The 20,040-nt window shown below is 51.6% G+C and overlaps 1 protein-coding gene across 1 annotated transcript in view; it reads right to left on the reverse strand.

Annotated features, from left to right (window-relative positions):
• The window catches only part of kcnab1a (potassium voltage-gated channel, shaker-related subfamily, beta member 1 a), a 319,323-nt gene that overhangs the window by 7,503 nt on the left and 291,780 nt on the right, over window positions 1-20,040 (reverse strand). The window contains exon 12 of the mRNA XM_038815181.1: window positions 13,186-13,306. Within this exon, the coding sequence (XP_038671109.1) occupies window positions 13,186-13,306 (121 nt within the window). The remainder of the gene's footprint in view (window positions 1-13,185; window positions 13,307-20,040) is intronic.

Consider the following 20,040-nt stretch of genomic DNA (forward strand, 5'->3'; position numbering starts at 1 on the left):
CCGACAGTCTGGGAGTGGTTGCACACCGATCCCGAAAGTCTGGGGGTGGGTGCACACTGATCCCGATGGTCTGGGGGTGGGTGTACACTGACCCCGACAGTCTGGGGGTGGGTGCACACTGATCCCGACAGTCTGGGGGTGGGTGCACATTGATCCCCGACAGTCTGGGGGTGGGTGCACACTGACCCCGACAGTCTGGGGGTGGGTGCACACCGATCCCGACAGTCTGGGGGTGGGTGCACACCGATCCCGACAGTCTGGGGGTGGGTGCACACCGATCCCGACAGTCTGGGGGTGGGTGCACATTAATCCCGACAGCCTGGGGGTGGGTGTACACCGACCCCGACAGTCTGGGGGTGGGTGCACATTGATCCCGACAGTCTGGGGGTGGGTGCACACTGATCCCGACAGTCTGGGGGTGGGTGTACATTGATCCCCGATAGTCTGTGGGTGGGTACACACTGATCCCGACAATCTGGAGGTGGGTGCACACTGACCCCGACAGTCTGGGGTAGGTGTACACTGATCCCGACAGTCTGGGGGTGGTTGTACACTGATCCCGACAGTCTGGGGGTGGGTGTACACTGACCCCGACAGTCTGGGGGTCGGTGTACACTGATCCCGACAGTCTGGGGGTGGGTGCACATTGATCCCGACAGTCTGGGGGTGGGTGTACATTGATCCCGACAGTCTGGGGTGGGTGTACACTGATCCCGACAGTCTGGGGGTGGGTGTACATTAATCCCGACAGTCTGGGGGTGGGTGTACATTAATCCTGACAGTCTGGGGGTGGGTGCACACTGATCCCGACAGTCTGGGGGTGGGTGCACACCGATCCCGACAGTCTGGAGGTTGGTGTACATTGATCCCGACATTCTGAGGGTGGGTGTACATTGATCCCCGACAGTCTGGGGGTGGGTGTACATTGATCCCAACAGTCTGGGGGTGGGTGCACACCGATCCCGACAGTCTGGGGGTGGGTGCACACCGATCCCGACAGTCTGGGGTGGGTGTACACTGACCCCGACAGTCTGGGGGTGGGTGTACACTGTTCCTGACAGTCTGGGGTTGGGTGTACACCGACCCCGACAGTCTGGGGGTGGGTGCACACTGTTCCCGACAGTCTGGGGTAGGTGTACACTGATCCCGACAGTCTGGGGGTGGGTGCACACCGATCCCGACAGTCTGGGGGTGGGTGCACACTGTTCCCGACAGTCTGGGGTGGGTGTACACCGACCCCGACAGTCTGGGGTTGGGTGTACACAGATCCCGACAGTCTGGGGGTGGGTGCACACTGTTCCCGACAGTCTGGGGTGGGTGTACACCGACCCCGACAGTCTGGGGTTGGGTGTACACAGATCCCGACAGTCTGGGGGGTGGGTGTACATTGATCCCCGATAGTCTGTGGGTGGGTACACACTGATCCCGACAGTCTGGGGGTGGGTGCACACTGACCCCGACAGTCTGGGGGTGAGTGTACACTGATCCTGACAGTCTGGGGGTGGGTGTACATTGATCCTGACAGTCTGGGGGTGGGTGCACACTGACCCTGACAGTCTGGGGGTGAGTGTACACTGATCCTGACAGTCTGGGGGTGGGTGTACATTGATCCCCGACAGTCTGGGGGTGGGTGTACATTGATCCCGACATTCTGGAGGTGGGTGTACATTAATCCCAACAGTCTGGGGGTGGGTGCACACCGATCCCGAAAGTCTGGGGTTGGGTGCATAATGTTCCCGACAGTCTGGGGGTGGGTGCACACTGATCCCGACAGTCTGGGGGTGGGTGCACACTGATCCCGACAGTCTGGGGTAGGTGCACACTGATCCCGACATTCTGGGGTAGGTGCACACTGATCCCGACAGTCTGGGGGTGGGTGTACATTGATCCCGACAGTCTGGGGGTGGGTGTACACTGATCCCGACAGTCTGGGGGTGGGTGTACATTGATCCCGACAGTCTGGGGGTGGGTGCACACCGATCCCGACAGTCTGGGGGTGGGTGTACACCAATCCCGACAGTCTGGGGGTGGGTGTACACCAATCCCGACAGTCTGGGGGTAGGTGCACATTGATCCCGACAGTCTGGGGTAGGTGCACACTGATCCCGACAGTCTGGGGGTGGGTGCACACTGATCCCGACATTCTGGGGGTCGGTGTACATTGATCCCGACATTCTGGGGGTGGGTTTACATTAATCCCGACAGTCTGGGGGTGGGTTTACATTGATCCCGACAATCTGGGGGTGGGTGTACACTGATCCCGACAGTCTGGGGGTGGGTGCACACTGATCCCGACAGTCTGGGGGTGGGTGCACACTGATCCCAACAGTCTGGGGGTGGGTGCACACCGATCCCGACATTCTGGGGAGTGTGGACATTGATCCCGACAGTCTGGGGGTGGGTGCACACTGACCCTGACAGTCTGGGGGTGGGTGCACACTGACCCTGACAGTCTGGGGGTGGGTTTACATTGATCCCGACAGTCTGGGGTAGGTGTACACTGATCCCGACAGTCTGGGGTGGGTGTACACTGATCCCGACAGTCTGGGGGTGGGTTTACATTAATCCCGACAGTCTGGGGGTGGGTGCACACTGATCCCGACAGTCTGGGGGTGGGTGCACACTGATCCCGACAGTCTGGGGGTGGGTGCACACTGATCCCAACATTCTGGGGGTGGGTGTACATTAATCCTGACAGTCTGGGTGTGGGTGCACTCTGACCCCGAAAGTCTGGGGGTGGGTGCACACTGATCCCGACATTCTGGGGGTGGGTGCACACCGATCCCGACAGTCTGGGGGTGGGTGTCCATTGATCCCGACATTCTGGGGGTGGCTGTACATTAATCCCGACAGTCTGGGGGTGGGTGCACTCTGACCCCGAAAGTCTGGGGTTGGGTGCACAATGATCCCGACAGTCTGGGGGTGGGTGCACACTGATCCCGACAGTCTGGGGGTGGGTGCACACCGATCCCGACAGTCTGGGGGTGGGTGCACATTAATCCAGACAGTCTGGGGGTGGGTGCACATTGATCCCGACAGTCTAGGGGTGGGTGTACACTGATCCCCGACAGTCTGGGGGTGGGTGCACATTGATCCCGACATTCTGGGGAGTGTGGACATTGATCCCGACATTCTGGGGTGGGTGTACATTAATCCCGACAGTCTGGGGGTGGGTGCACACTGATGCCGACAGTCTAGGGGTGGGTGTACACTGATGCCGACAGTCTGGGGTGGGTGTACACTGATGCCGACAATCTGGGGGTGGGTGCACACTGACCCCGACAGTCTGGGGGTGGGTGCACACTGATCCCGACATTCTGGGGGTGGGTGCACATTGATCCCGACATTCTGGGGAGTGTGGACATTGATCCCGACTTTCTGGGGTGGGTGTACATTAATCCCGACAGTGTGGGGGTGGGTGTACATTAATCCCGACAGTCTGGGGGTGGGTGCACACTGATCCCGACAGTCTGGGGGTGAATGTACACTGATCCCGACATTCTGGGGGTGGGTGCACATTGATCCCGACATTCTGGGGAGTGTGGACATTGATCCCGACATTCTGGGGTGGGTGTACATTAATCCCGACAGTCTGGGGGTGAATGTACACTGATCCCGAGGGGGTGAATGTACACTGATCCTCAACAGTCTGGGAGTGGGTCAGAAACTAATGGAAGAATGTGAATATGCCTTGAAGATTCCCATTTTTAATCCACTGGGGCTATTCTAAATTGAGGGAACTTTAGACAATCATGACCAGTGTATTCACAATCCCTGCAGCCCGCTCTTTTAGACCACTGTGGTGTAGGCCCGGGGATTGGTCAGGTTTTAGTCCCATTGGTTTCTCTAATACTGCTTCTTGACTCATATTATCTTATTTTCATTAACCTCCTTGGGTCTCTCACTATTTTTGGCAGGGTTTTAGTGTCTTTCACGGTGACAACAGAAACATTTGTTTAATACTTCTGCTGCTTCCTTATTCCCCATTGTAATTTCTCCCGCCTGAGCCTCATCGCGACCAATTATTGCTTCCCTCATTCCTTTTACACACTTGCAGAAGTGCTTACTAGTTCTACTTTTTCCTTTTTAAAAATCAATTCTTTAGATTGTCCTTTGTTGATTTCTAAAACTCACCTTAGGATTTCTCCTATTCTTCACAATTTATAAGCCTCTTTTTTTAATCTAATACTATCCATAACTTCTTTAGTAAGTCATGGATGGGTTGTTTTTCCTCTGGAGTATCTGCTTCTCAATGATATGTATTTTTGTTGAGAATTATTTTGTTCAATGTTTGCCCCTGCTTATCCACCACTATACCTTTTAATCAATTTCCCTAATCAGCCTTAACCAATGTGTCCTTGCTTTGCATCTTAATTGATAGACACACACAACTTTCTTCCATGTGTATTGGATGGGAAATAAGAACATCCATATGGCAGTCTGAAAAATACATTTAAGTGTTAATGGTCTCTTCAGCAGTCTCTCAGGATCGAGGATGACTTGCTTTCCACTCAGGTTCGATGGCTTCTGAAATGATTGGTAATTCCAATGTGCAATCTGCTGACTTTGCCTTGGGACTGCTCAGTCCCATGCCTCCACGTCCCCACTGCACATTCCCGACTGTGATGAACGTATTGCTGCTACAATTCACCACTGTATTGTATTGTATTATGTTGATGCCCTTGTGGGCTCTGCCAATGGCTCCGCCCCCTTGGGGGAGGTATATAGATCTGCAGCCTGTCGGCAGCACTCAGTACAGAGCAGTCGCAGGCAGGCACAGATCTAGCTTATTAAAACCATTGTTCACTTCTACTAATCGTCTTGTGTGAATTGATGGTCACATCAATTTAATAAGTTAAGATATCGCAATGGAAGCCGTCCGTAAACCTGATCGACTGGAACTCGACCCACAGGCAGCTGAAGCCATAGGAATCTTTTCACACTGGCTCCGCTGCTTTGAGGCCTACCTCGCCGTCTCCTCCTTGCCCGCCGTCACCGAGGCACAGAAGCGGAGTCTCCTCCACACCCGGGTGAGCCACAGAATCTCTTTACTACATGACTGGAAAGAGATCTACAAATGGAACCTCACCAGCCTGACGGAGGAAGTTAAAAAGGACCTGCAAAGATGGAACACACTCCCGCTCTCCCTCGCGGGGAGAGTCCAGACGATCAAAATGAACCTATTGCCCAGGTTCCTCTTCCTGTTTAGATCCATTCCGATCTACATCCCCAAGGCCTTTTTCAAAGCGCTGGACAAACTTATCATGGCGTTCGTATGGGGGGGTAAAAATGCTAGGATCCCAAAGAAGGTCTTACAAAAAATAAAAACCAGGGGAGGGTTAGCCCTCCCGAATCTACAATCCTACCACTGGGCAGCAACAGCCGAGCGAGTAAGGGGATGGATCCAGGAGCCAGAAGCCGAGTGGGTGCGTGCGGAGGAGGCCTCCTGCATGGGAACCTCCCTCCGGGCCCTCGCCACGGCAGCACTCCCATCCCCACCCAAAATACACTCCAGCAGCCCAGTGGTGACAGCCACCCTCCAATCCTGGAACCAACTGCGGCAGCAATTTGGCCTGACCAAAATGTCGGACAAGGCTGCCATCTGCAACAGCCATAGGTTCACACCAGCACTGACTGACGCCACCTTCAAAAGGTGGAGGCAGGACGGGGGGACACTGACAGTCAGGGACCTATACATGGACGACAGGATCGCAACACTGGACGAACTGACAGAGAAATTTCAGCTAGCCGGGGGGAACGAGCTACGGTACCTGCAGCTCAAAAACATCCTACGAAAGGAGACAAGGACGTACCCACAACCGCCACGACAGACACTACTGGAAGACCTACTGGACGCAAGTATCCTAGAGAAAGGGAACTGTAGCGACATGTATGACCGACTGGTAGAAAGGGACGACACCGTACTGGACGCAACAAGAAGGAAATGGGAGGACGACCTGGGGATGGAGATAGGGTGGGGACTCTGGAGCGAAGCACTGCATAGGGTCAACTCCACCTCCACGTGCGCAAGGCTCAGCCTGACGCAACTAAAAGTGGTACATAGAGCCCACTTAACGAGAAACCGTATGAGTAGGTTCTTCCCAGAGGTGGAGGACAGATGTGAATGGTGCCAAAGAGGCCCGGCCAACCACGCCCACATGTTCTGGTCTTGCCCCAGACTTGTGGATTACTGGACAGCCTTCTTCGAGGCTATGTCCAAAGTGGTGGGGGTGAGGGTGGAGCCATGCCCGATAGTGGCGGTCTTTGGGGTTTCAGACCAGCCAGATCTTTTCCTGGGGAGGAGGGCGGACGCCCTTGCCTTTGCCTCCCTGATCGCCCGCCGTAGAATCCTGTTTGGCTGGGGGTCAGCAGCACCGCCCAGAGCTGCAGACTGGCTGTCCGACCTCTCGGAATCTCTCCAAATGGAGAAAATCAAATTCGCCATCCGAGGGTCAGACGACGGCTTCCATAGAACGTGGGAGCCATTCATGCAACTGTTCCGGTACCTGTTTGTGGCCAACGAACAAGAGGAAGAATAGTCGGGTGGCCAAGAATCAGGGGAAAATGGACGGGAATAGGGGGTAGGTAGCCGGGGGGGGGGGGGGGGGGGGGGGGGGGGGGGGGTTACGGGTTTGTTATGGGGGTTTGATGGCAAGCTAAGGCCCAAAACCAAACTATAAATAAATGCCTATAAACATGTGCCTCGGCCATATTGGGGAATGTAAAATATGTATGCCGGCTAAAGGGGGCGGCCACAATTGTTGTTATAAAGATGCTTACCTGTAAATATACATGTTAAATTTTTGTGTTTTCTTTTTTTCTCTCTAATAATTTGTAACTTGTCATATATAAAACATGAAAACTCAATAAAAAACATTTATAAACAAAAAGAATCTCTGTACTAATCGAAGACGCGACCACGTACGCAGACGCGGTCGCAATCCTGAAAAGACATTACGTGAGGCTGGTGAACAAAGTGTTCGCACGGCATCTCCTCACCACACGTCGTCAACGTCCCGGGGAATCGCTGGAGGAATATCTATGTGACCCGAGGGTACTTGCTTGACACTAACTACAAGGACATCGCGGCCTCGCAGCAAATGGAACTCGCCATCCGGGACACCTATGTGGTTGGAGTCCGGTCCAACTATGTCAGACAGCTCGAAAAGGGTGCCCTCGACAAGAGACGGTAAAACTATCCACCTCATTAGAGGTAGCCTTCCAGAGTTTAAATGCCTTCCCCTCCGACCACGCGATTTCTTCGTGGCCGCCAGAGGCGTGACCATCACCCGACCAGAGGGTGTCTCAGGCCTGTGTCGTGCGGCTGCCCACCCAACCCGGGGGGCCGCCTTGCTATTTCTGTGGTCAGAACCAGCACCTCAGGCAGCGTTGCCCAGCTCGGAACGCGGCCTGCAGCGACTGCGGCAAGAAAGGACATTTTGCCAAAGTCTGCTTGGCCTGACCCAAAGTTCCAAAATCGCAGGCCCGACTCACAGGCCCGCAAACCCCGCACCGGCGTGGCTGCGTGCCTAGCGGTACAGCCCCCTTCTGACGCGTCATCCGCCTCGTGCTATACGTGGGGGCCGCCAACTTTAACCCTAACCGACACGTGCGACTCATGGGGGCTGCCACCTTGGCCGCCATCCTCAACGCCGCCCGACACGTGCGACTGACGGGGGCTGCCATCTTGGGACCATGACCAAGAACTCCATGATGACCGTCCGGATCAATGGGCACAAAACGCCCTGTCTGTTTGACTCTGGGAGCATGGAGGGCTTCCTCCATCCGGACACGGTAAGGCGCTGGTCCATCCAGATTTCCCCCGCATCCCAAACAATCTCCCTTGCTTCACATTCAGTGCAGATCCGGGGGTACTGTGTCGTGAACCTCGCGATACAGGGCACCGAGTATGCCAATTTTAAACTCTATGTCCTCCCCCATTTCTGAGCTCCTCTTTTGTTAGGACTGGATTTCCAGTGCAACCTCAGAAGCCTGACCCTGACGTTCGGCGGACCCCTACCCCCCCCCCCCCCCCCCGTACCATATGTCGCCTCACGACCCTTAAGGTCGCCCCTCCCTCGCTCTTCGCGAACCTCACCTCTGACTGTAAACCCGTTGCCACCAGGAACAGGCGGTACAGAGCCCAGGACAGGACTTTTATCAAGTCGGAGGTCCAGCGGCTCTTGAGGGAGGGGATCACCGAGGCCAGTAATAGCCCCTGGAGAGCCCAAATGGTGGTCATCAGGACCGGGGAAAAGAACTGGATGGTTGGAGACTACAGCCAGACCATAAATCGTTACATGCAACTTGATGCGTACCCCCTTACCCGCATAACAGACATGGTGAATCAGATTGCACACTACCGGGTTTTCTCCACGGGAGATCTGAAGTCCGCATACCACCAGCTTCTGAACCGCCCGGAAGACCGCCACTACATTGCCTTTGAGGCAGAAGGCTGCCTCTTCCACTTCCTCAGGGTCTCCTTCGGCGTCAGCAATGGGGTCTTGGTATTCCAAAGAACGATGGACCGAATGGTTGACCAGTACGGGCTTTGGGCCATGTTCCCATACTTGGATAACGTCACCATCTGCGGCCATGATCAGCAGGACCACGACGCTAACCTTCAGAAGTTCCTCCAAACCGCCCAAGCCCCCAATCTCACCTACAACAAGGAGAAATGCGTTTTCCTCACAACCCAACTAGCCATCCTCGGCTATGTAATGGAAAACGGAGTCCTTGGGCCCGACCCTGACCACATGCGCCCCCTCCTGCAACTCCCCCTTCCCCACTGCCCCAAGGTCCTGAAAAGATGCCAGAGGTTCTTTTCATTTTATGCCCAGTGGGTCCCTAACTATGTGGACAAAGCCCGCCCACTTATCAAAGCTACCATCTTTCCCCTGAATCAGCCACATTAAGGCAGACATTACCAAGGCTGCGGTGCATGAGGTGGACGAGCCCATCCCCTTCCAGGTGGAGAGTGACCCATTGGATGTCGCCCTGGCTGCTACCCTTAATCAGGCAGGCAGACCCGTGGCCTTCTTTTCCCGTACCCTCAACGCCTCCAAGATTCGACACTCCTCGGTCGAAAAGGAAGCTCAAGCCATTGTGGAAGATGTGCGGCATTAGAGGCACTACCTGGCCGGTAGGAGGTAGTCACCGACCAATGGTCGGTAGCCTTTATGTTCAACAACACACAGTGGGGCAAGATCAAGAATGATAAAATCTTGAAGTGGAGAATCGAACTCTCCACCTATAATTACAATATCGTGCATCGTCCTGGGAAGCTCAATGAGCTCCCAGATGCCCTGTCCTGTGGCACATGCGCCAGCACGCAAGATGACCGACTTTGGGCCATCCACAATGACCTCTGTCACTCAGGGGTCACCCGGCTTCTCCACTTCATCAGGGCCCGCAACCTGCCCTACTCCACCGAGGAGGTCAGGGCCATGGCCAGGGACTGCCAAGTCTGCGTGGAGTGCAAGCCGCACTTCTATCGGCCAGACAAGGCCCATCTGGTGAAGGCATCCCGCCCCTTTGAGCGACTCAGTATCGATTTCAAAGGGCCCCTCCCCTCCACTGCCCGACGTTTTCTCAACATCGTTGTCGAGTACTCCCGTTTCCCCTTTGCAATCTCATGCCCCGACATGACCGCGGCCGCTGTCATTAAGGCCCTGCATAGTATCTTCACCCTGTTCGGTTTCCCCACTTACGTCCACAGTGACCAGGGCTCCTCGTTTATGAGCGATGAGCTGTGTCAGTACCTGCTCGGTAAGGGCATTGCCTCGAGCAGGACTACCAGCTACAACCCCCGGGGAAACGGACAGGTGGAGAGGGAGAACACGACGGTATGGAAGGCCGTCCTTCTGGCCCTATGGTCTAGAAGTCTTCTGGTTTCCCGCTGGCAGGAGGTCCTCCCTGACGCGCTCCATTCCATTCGGTCGCTCCTCTGCACATCGACGAACGAGACCCCTCACAATCGTCAATTTGTCTTCCCCAGAAAATCCAGCTCCGGGGTCTTGCTTCCGTCCTGGCTGACAACACTGGGGCCTGTCCTCCTCCAGAAGCACGTGAGGCGCCATAAGTCCGACCCCCTGGTCAAGAGGTCCAGCTCCTACATGCCAATCCTCAGTATGCCTACGTGGCGCACTGTGACAGCCGACAAGATACAGTCTCCCTCCGGGATCTGGCACCTGCCGGTTCCCCACCGCCCAACACCTACCCCCCCTACACCGAGCACCGCCCCCGCCCCTACACGGCCTACACACCCCCCCCCCCCCCCCCCCCCCCCCATCGCCGACCCACCGTGATGAAGCTCCAGACAACACGCTCCCGGAGTCAACGAGCCCAACACCTGTGTCCGCAGCAACGATTTCAACACCCATGCCCACAGCGAAGCCAGAGCTGAGGCGATCACAGCGAATGATCAAGGCGCCAGACAGACTTGATCTGTGAGTCCACTTCACCCCAGCTGGACTTCAATTTTTTAACAGGGTGTGAATGTGGTGAACGTATTGCTGCTACAATTCACCACTGTATTGTATTATGTTGATGCCCTTGTGGGCTTCGCCTATGGCTCCGCCCCCTCGGGGGTGGTATATAGATCTGCAGCCTGTAGGCGGCTCTCAGTACAGAGCAGTCGCAGGCAGGCACGTAATCGTCACGTGTGAATTGATGGTGGCATCACCGACAAAGTGTCTCAATGTGTTCCGTGCCTTCCTGACTAAACGTTCTCCATTTTGATAAGACAGTGTGTCTCCCATGAGTCATCAGGTATGTTTGATCTTTGCAGGAATGCTGTGAGGACATCCCAGAAGGGTTTCTGCCTTCCTCCTGGGAGTCTTCTGCTGTGATTGAATTCTGAGTAAAGTAGCTGCTTTGGGGGTCTGATATTTGTCTTACAATCAGCATGCCCCATGCATCGGATATGGTTTTAAGTGCCGCAATGCTGGACATGTTGGCCTGCGAGAGGATGCGGCTATTAGGCTGCCTTTCTTGCTACCCGGTTTGGAGGATCTTGTGAAGGCATCACCTGTGGTACTTCTCCAATACCTGTTGCAGATCATCTGAGTGACTGAGGTAGATATGAGTATGCTGCTCAGTAAACCACAATATAAATCTCAGGTTTGAGTACCTGGTCCTCAACTTTGCTTTTCCCCACTTGGCCGAAGACTGACCTGGCACATTGGAGGCAATAATGAATACTGTTGTCAAAGTCTGGCTTTATCGAGAGGAGGCTCCCAAGATACAGAAAATGGTCCACATTTTCCAGCATTGAAGGTACAAAAATCTATGAAGCCACACAGAAAATCTTTGCTTTTAACATTAAAATTGGTGGGCGTGATTCTCCCAGACAGGGAGAAATCGTAAGGCTGGCGTCAAAACCGGGCGGGTTTGACGCCAGCCTCCCCCTCCCCGACCGGCAACCGATTCTGGTCGGGGCTAGTATGCCGCGGCCGTGAACTCCGGCATTGCGGGCTTAACGAATTTCGTTAAGCCCGCTTGCCAGAGTTTGCGCCGGCTGACGCGTCACATGACGTCAGCCGCGCATGCGCGGATGACGTCATCGCACGCGAAACCCGCGCATGCGCAGGCCGGGATGCCCCTCAGCCGTCCCGCGAAGTGATAAAGCGGGGCGGCGGAAGGACAAAGAGTGCGCGGGAATCAGACCCGCTGCCCGCGATCGGTGCCGTGGTACTGCCGTGCCAATCGGTGCCATGGTTTTCAAAATCGGGACTTTACGGCCGTTTTTACGAACGGCCAGACCAGGTGTGTTTGCCGTTCGTAAAAACGGCCGTAAAGGGCTTGGACTTCGGCCCATCGGCCAGCTGAGAATCGCTGCTGGATCTGGAGTCACATGCATGCCAGACCAGGTGAGGATGGCACATTTTCTTTCCAACAGGACATGAGTGGACCCATTTTTACCAACCGGCCAACCTTCACGACCCAACCCGGCCGACCTTCGCGATCCACGCCGGCCGACCTGAGCTACCCACCATTTTCTCTTACCTTGTTTGCTGCTGACAAAAATGGAGGAAATGGTTTTGGGTCCCTTTGGCCCTCGTACACGCTCCTCCAATGGAACCTGTTGGATGAAGGTGAAGCCTTCCGGTGTCGGAAAGTATGGAGTCTCCATCTGTCCAAAGTTCTGAATTTTTTTCCTGTAAAATTTTATAAAATAAACCCTCCCCCCGAACTTGTAAAAATAAATTAAAAATAAATTGAGTAAAATAAATGAAAAAAAGAATAAAACCCCCCAAACTTGTAAAAAAATATATAATGAACAAAATAAATGGAAAAAATGAATAAAACCCCCCCGAACTTGTAAAAAAATAAAATGAACAAAATAAATGAAAAAATTAATAAAACCCCCTAACTTGTAAAAAAATTAAAATGAATAAAATAAATGAAAAAAAAATTAAATGAATAAAATATTTGAAAAAATGAATAAAAACCACAACAGAACTTGTAAAAGAAAAAGCTACAACCGTTTACAAAATAGCGGCCGCACTGCGCATGCATGCCCGATTTGCGCATGCGCACCGATCATCATGCGCGCATGCGCAATGCGGCCAATTTTTTTTGACATGTTCCCGGCCGCTTGCAGCCGGCGTTATGAAAAGCCGGCTGCTGCGCGGGGATCTGCGCGATCGGGAGCGCCACGGACAACGGCTCTGCGACCCTCTCGACACCCGCCCACGACCCACCCGTGGGTCGCGCCCCCGACTTCGAAGAACACTGAACTAGATGTTTTTTTTACTACTATCATTAGACGTTTTTATACCGATTTGTATTGAATTCATATTTCACTGTCTGCCACGGTGGGATTCAAACCCAAGTCCACAGCCTTTACCCTAGGTCTCTGGATTACTAGACCACTGACAATATCATTACATCACCACGTTTCCCTGCCAACCAGACTTAGTTAGAAGTAGCAGCAGGGGAGAGAGCCTATTCTGTCCCAAATGTTGTTGACACTGGTCATAGTTTACATGTAGAAGACTAATAGAAGGTGTTTGTTTGATAAATTAATTATGATCAAACTAAAGATTGATTCAAACCTTGGATCTCAGTTTTAAGGTCATAAAAGGTAGGAAAGATTTCACTCAGCTATCCATTATAGTTTGCCACTTTGATTCAGAGTGGCAGAAGGTCTGACATTTCTGGATCTTCTAGAACTGTTCTCACCTATTGCTAACTGGGGTAGCGTACAGCTCAGTCGCTCCGCAATCGGAATGAGATCCTTCAGTTTTGCCTGTTGTTTCCTTCCTTCTTCACTGATAATTTTATCCTTCAACCACTGGTAACACTGAAAACAGAGCACAATCTTATATAACTATGATTTCATTGAATATTTTCAATAATTTGGATCACTTATATTATTAAAATATTGGCTGTATATCAAAATCTATTGGTTGTGAAGCATTCCCAGACATCCTGAGAATATAATAAAGCATTTTATAAATGTGTTTTTATTTTGATGATTTAATCAGTCTGTATTCTTTGCAAATTGGACAAATATGTACCTGAACATCAATACAGAATCATAGAGCATAGTTTAAGAGACCCTTCGGCAAGTTGCGTCTGCATCGGCCATCAAACCCCTATCTAATCTAATCCTATTTTCTAGCATTTGGTCCATAGCCTTGTATGCCTCTAGTACTCCTCTAACTGTTTCTCAAATCTTGTGAGTTCCTTTTATGAATCTTTTAGGTGTTTTAATAGTTCATGAGACGTCATGTATTTCTGATGCCAATATCCTACAGAACTCATGTAACTGTACATTATGTATGTTTTTTTTTTACAACTTTCTGTTTTTAAACTTGCCATTATGCGGAACACAAACTATGTTCTCTGTAACATCATAATGTACATATAATGCACCATTTCCTCATATTCCATCAACAAATCATCACAACTCCTTTGACATATTTGTGCATTTACTTATTTTGTTGTAAGTGCTGTTGTGCCTCTTCATCCTGATACTTGACACAAAAATTCCTGTTGGCTACAGAGACTGCAATGGTATTTTATGGTGTTATCAGTGCAGCAGAAGTCTGTGTTTGATGCTGAACGGTCTTCAATTAGGTGAAACTCCCATTCAGTGGGACAGTGCCCCTGGCTAGCTGCAGCAGTTATCAGCTGCGGTATTAGCTACACAGCAGCCAATAGGACCATCAGGAATGGGGGTTTATGGGATTGCTACTTATCATGTGCTGGAATCTTTCATGTTGAAGAGACAGAAGCTGATAGTAGCCTGCAGTGCCTGAACTAATCAAAAAGGACATTGTTCTTCATTACTAGAATAGCTTCAGAGAAGATAGAGACCCACCAAGGGAGTTACAATTGAAGAATAGAACTGGTGCTCTCAGGAGAATTGTGGTAAAGGGATTAAAGTCAAGTTGTCAGCAAATCAACCCTCTTATAGGAACTGAATCTGACTGAGATTATGGGAGCTGCATTACCGAAATGATCTGTTCCACAGCCCAGACGAAAGAGCACAAAGCTAATGAGTGGATGTAACTGAGAGCATCAAGGCTATGGTCGAATTTAAATACAAAAATTTGAGGGAGGATTGGTACTGGTATCCGTACCTGTGCTGATAGCAACCTTTCATTGAATCGTGCCATGAGTATTGTGCCAAATGATGGATAATGAATGTTACCTTAATTTACAGTGGGACTAGTCCCCTGCACTTCTGTAGTGGTAAGAGGTTGCTGGCCAGCGATTTGGAATCCTCCCTTTACAAATATGTATAAATTCATATGGATTTGGAATGGATAATGTGCAATCTTAGGGCTGAGTTAATATCATAAATTGCAAGAGGAAAGTTTGATATAAAATTGCACATTGCATTTCATATTCGATGAAATCTCATTGAATGAAATGTAAGTTGTCATTAGTGCAATGTGAGTCACATTGCATCACAGCACCGCAGTTTAATGCAGTCGTAGATTCCTGTTATCCAGGAACTTGTCAGTCATCTTTGCTGCTGATTTTCACAGTACAATAAATTCTGCTTACCAAGCAGCTGAGCATACTCATTGGGCACGATTCTCCAGCCACAATGCGCTTGAGCACAACACGGCCAGAGAATCTTGTGAGAGCCCTCCAGTGGACCTGCTGACAGCCTCTGCGCCTCGCAGGCATTGGAACTCCGCCCAAAATGAGCATGACCAAATAACGCTCACGGAAGTAGGTCGTAAACCTTCTTTTGGTCTACCTGCCCGGGATCCATCAGCCTCCCTCGATTCTCCGGCCTCCCCAGGGAGGCTGTAGCCAGGCGCCGTTCAGTGCTGGTCCACACAAATGGCCCCTGGGTCATCTCCCGGGCCATCGGAGACCCTTGGGTGACCAGGGTCAGTGCAGGGTGGCTTCCTTGCCCTCCCCTGGATAGTGGGCACCTTGGCACTGCCACTCTGGCACTACCAAGGTTCCTGGATGGCACTACCAAGCCAGCAGAAGCATTGCCTGGGTGCTAGGGTGGCAGTGCGAGGGTGGCCAGGGCGGTACTGCCAAGGGTCAGAGGGTGAGGAGGGCCATGCCCATGAAAGGAAGGTGGAGGGGAGGTTTGAAGAGTAGGCATGCAGGGTGGTATGTAGGGGCCTCTGGGAAGTTGGAGGGGTGATGGGTAGGAGTTCTGGAAAGGGGTCGCTGTCAGGTGGTTTGGAGGTGGCCTGAAGAGGAGGGACCCCCAGGAACCCCACAGTAGGGTCTTTTCACATGACGGTGTGGGATAGTGCCCATGTGTATGGGGGGGTGACATTGCCCATGGTTGGGGGATGTGGGCAACCCACAAGCTCACTTAGAGATTGGGCACCCTTTCAAAATGGTGGTCCGATATCTGAGTTCAGCCCCCCCAGTGCTAAACAAAATTCTACGTGTGGACTAAACCAATGAGAAACTTCCCAGGGCCCAAAAAAGTACCAAGTGTCATTGAATAATGGTGGGGAACTCGCTGGCTGAGCCAGCAGGAAACTCCCTGAAAAACCCGCCACAAATTATGCCCATTAAATTTTGCCATATTCTTTTAGAAAGCCTCAGTTTTGATCTTTGGTCTCTCCTAAATTAGTTAATCTCAGCTGCCAGTGTGATGGATGTGCAATAGATGATTGTCTTCCATGGGTCAAAGATGGCTGGGTAGGTAGATTCCGTATCTGCCGACTTTGCATTTGTTGTGATGTGAGATGGCACTTCCGATGGCGACCATTAGCTGATTGGTAGCACACATGGTGGCTCCCGATTGGAGACTTGTTTTTTGGCCCTTTCTATCCGGTAAACGGGTGTTTTGATGGAAAGTAGAATAAAGCAAATGAGGATGTGGAATGTCGGTGGGTTATAATACAAGGCTTAAATCAAACAAAGGCCCCGTTCAATATTCAGAGGACCTTCGTGGAACAGTGAAGGAAAATATGGCAGACCTCACCGTATCATCACTGCCCTCTCAATTACCAAGGAAGCAGTTAATGGAGTTGACTGCTGGTGAATTCAAGAAGCACAGGGAGGAGATGCTGGAGGACCTGTCCAAGGTGATTGAGGTGTCAGTAGCTCCTCTTCGCAGAGCGATGGAAAGGATGGAACAGTGACTGGGTTGTCTTGTTAGAGGCAGAGATAACATTGCTGGCAGAGTCCCACAAAGATTTGAAGGCCAGGGTGGACAACCAGAAAAATCGATCCAGGCGTCAAAACCAGAGGATTGTACCCGGTAAAACTATGAATCACGTTCAAGAGCAGAGATCACTATTTTTTTTTTTATAAATGCATTTTTATTGAGTTTTCATATTTTATATATGACAAATTACAAGTTATTAGAGAGAGAAAAAAAAAAAAAGGAAAACACAAAAATTTAACATGAATATTTACAGGTAAGCACCTTCATAACAATAATTGTGGCCGCCCCCTTTAGCCAGCATACATATTTTACATTCCCCAATATGGCCGAGGCACATGTTTATAGGCATTTATTTATAGTTTGGTTTTGGGCCTTGGCTTGCCATCAAACCCCCATACCGAGCCCGTAGCCCCCCCCCCCCCCCTCCCCCCGGCTACCTTCCCCCGATTCCCGTCCATTTTCCCCTGGTTCTTGGCCACCCGACTATTCTTCCTCATGTACGTTGGCCACAAACAGGTCCCGGAACAGTTGCATGAATAGCTCCCACGTTCTGTGGAAGCCGTCGTCCGACCCTCGGATGGCGAATTTGATTTTCTCCATTTGGAGAGATTCCGAGAGGTCGGACAGCCAGTCTGCAGCTCTGGGTGGTGCTGCTGACCGCCAGCCAAACAGGATTCTACGGCGGGCAATCAGGGAGGCAAAGGCAAGGGCGTCCGCCCTCCTCCCCAGGAATAGATCTGGCTGGTCTGAAACCCCGAAGACCGCCACTATCGGGCATGGCTCCACCCTCACCCCCACCACTTTGGACATAGCCTCGAAGAAGGCTGTCCAGTACTCCACAAGTCTGGGGCAAGACCAGAACATGTGGGCGTGGTTGGCCGGGCCTCTTTGGCACCGCTCACATTTGTCCTCCACCTCCGGGAAGAACCTACTCATACGGTTTCTCGTTAAGTGGGCTCTATGTACCACTTTTAGTTGCGTCAGGCTGAGCCTTGCGCACGTGGAGGTGGAGTTGACCCTATGCAGTGCTTCGCTCCAGAGTCCCCACCCTATCTCCATCCCCAGGTCGTCCTCCCATTTTCTTCTTGTTGCGTCCAGTACGGTGTCATCCCTATCTACCAGTCGGTCATACATGTCACTACAGTTCCCTTTCTCTAGGATACTTGCGTCCAGTAGGTCTTCCAGTAGTGTCTGTCGTGGCGGTTGTGGGTATGTCCTTGTCTCCTTTCGTAGGAAGTTTTTGAGCTGCAGGTACCGTAGCTCGTTCCCCCCAGCTAGCTGAAATTTCTCTGTCAGTTCGTCCAGTGTTGCGATCCTGTCGTCCGTGTATAGGTCCCTGACTGTCAGTGTCCCCCCGTCCTGCCTCCACCTTTTGAAGGTGGCGTCAGTCAGTGCTGGTTTGAACCTATGGTTGTTGCAGATGGGAGCCTTGTCTGACATTTTGTACAGGCCAAATTGCTGCCGCAGTTGGTTCCAGGATTGGAGGGTGGCTGTCACCACTGGGCTGGTGGAGTGTTTTTTGGGTGGGGATGGGAGTGCTGCCGTGGCGAGGGCCCGGAGGGAGGTTCCCATGCAGGAGGCCTCCTCCGCACGCACCCACTCGGCTTCTGGCTCCTGGATCCATCCCCTTACTCGCTCGAGATCACTATTTTAATATGCTACAGGAGGTGAATGACTTTGAGAAAGAATGGTTTGGTGGAAAATGAATGGCGATGATGTATAGTTCTGGTGTTGTTGTTGTTTGAATGTTTGGAGGTTTTGCATGTTCATGGGTTGGTTCTTCACCATGGTTGATGTTGGGGTTACTTTGAGTTCTGCGTTTTCTCTTAACAGGAATTTGGGGTATTGGGCCCCATCAAGTGGGGTGGGGTATGTGTTTGTTCTTCCCAGTTTGCAGTAGTTCAGATGGGTGAATGGGGTTTGGGGGTAGTTTGGGTTGCTTGTTTTTTTTTCCAAGTGGGGGGAGTCACCATGCTAGTAAATGGAGTAGTGTGAGGGAGGGGAATGCAGTGGTTAGCCTGTGGGGGTGGGGGGGGGGGGGGGGAGAGGCTGGTTAGGTTGAATGGTAATAGGGGAGGCAGCATTCCTAGGTTGGTTAGGTTTTCATTGTTTGGGGGGGGGGGGGTTGGAGTTTAGTAGCTGGGTTGACTGTTTGAAGGGGAGAGAGGTGGTGGTTAGGAAGCTTAGGGGCAGCGGAGGGTAGAGTACTGGTGACGCAGGTTTCTTTGTAGTTAGGTTTCAGAGAGGGCAGTGATGGTGGCCATTTTGGGTGGACCCAAAACCGAGGCGGGCCTGGATTCAGCTGGATCTCCACAAAATAGATATGGCGGATCCTAATAGAGGGGGTGGGTTTAAAGACCTCCTGTCAGAATGATTATATGGAATGTGAGGAGGTTAAATGTTCCGTTCAAAAGATGCCGTGTGTTTGCACATTTGAAGACCCTGAAAACCAAGGTGGTGGCCATTATGGTGCTGGATCCTGGGGGACGATTTGTGATGGTGAGTGGAGTCTTGGCAGTAGTCTTAGTCAGCTTTACGCTCCAAATTGGAGTGACACGGATTATTTTATTAAGATGGTGTTGGAGACATGGAAGGCTCCATTAGAAGAAATAAAGGGTAAGTGGGAAGAAGAATCGGGCTTGGCGCAGCAGGGAGGGGCCTGGAGTGAGACACTGTGTGGGGCAAACTCCACTTCCTCTTGGACCAGTTTGAGTCTGATGTAATTTAAAGTTGTCACGTGGGATGGCTGGTTGCGTAATCATCAATTTGGGTGATGGCGTGTTCTCTTCGCCACTTTTGCTTTTCCTCTTCATTTATTGTCCTTTGGTCTCAAAATGCTGGGATCTTTCCCCCGGACTCTGCTGCCATCAGGGTTGGTCCAAGGCCATGTTCTCCAAGCAGCTGATATCAATGTTGAGTTTCTTCATGTTGACTTTCAGCACTTCCTTGAAGCGCTTCTTCTGGACGTATGCGCCTGCATTGACTGAGCTGGGAGAAGACCACCTGCTTGGAGAGCCTGATACCAGACATATGTGACCAACCCAACAACGCTGTTGGCAAATGATCATAGCCGTGATGTTGGTGGTGTTTGCTTGTGATAGGATACTGATGTTAGTGTGTTTGCCCTCCCACTTCATATGTAAGATCTTCATATCTTCAGAGTTGATGATATGACTCTAGTGCTTTCAGGTGCTTCCTATACATTGTCCACTTTCAACCACGTACTGTCTGGAAGGTATCATAACCTCATGGTAGACCAGCAGCTTAGTTTCAGTGTTGATATCGTATTCTTCAAACGCTCGCTTCCTGCACCAACAGATTTCAGCTGATGCTGGATTTCTCTGACAATGTCAGCCTGTGAGGCGATAATATTTGATTTACATAGAACATAGAACATAGAACAGTACAGCACAGAACAGGCCCTTCGGCCC

Source organism: Scyliorhinus canicula, chromosome 13 (assembly GCF_902713615.1).
Source record: "Scyliorhinus canicula chromosome 13, sScyCan1.1, whole genome shotgun sequence".
In the NCBI taxonomy this organism is placed as follows: Eukaryota; Metazoa; Chordata; class Chondrichthyes; order Carcharhiniformes; family Scyliorhinidae; genus Scyliorhinus; species Scyliorhinus canicula.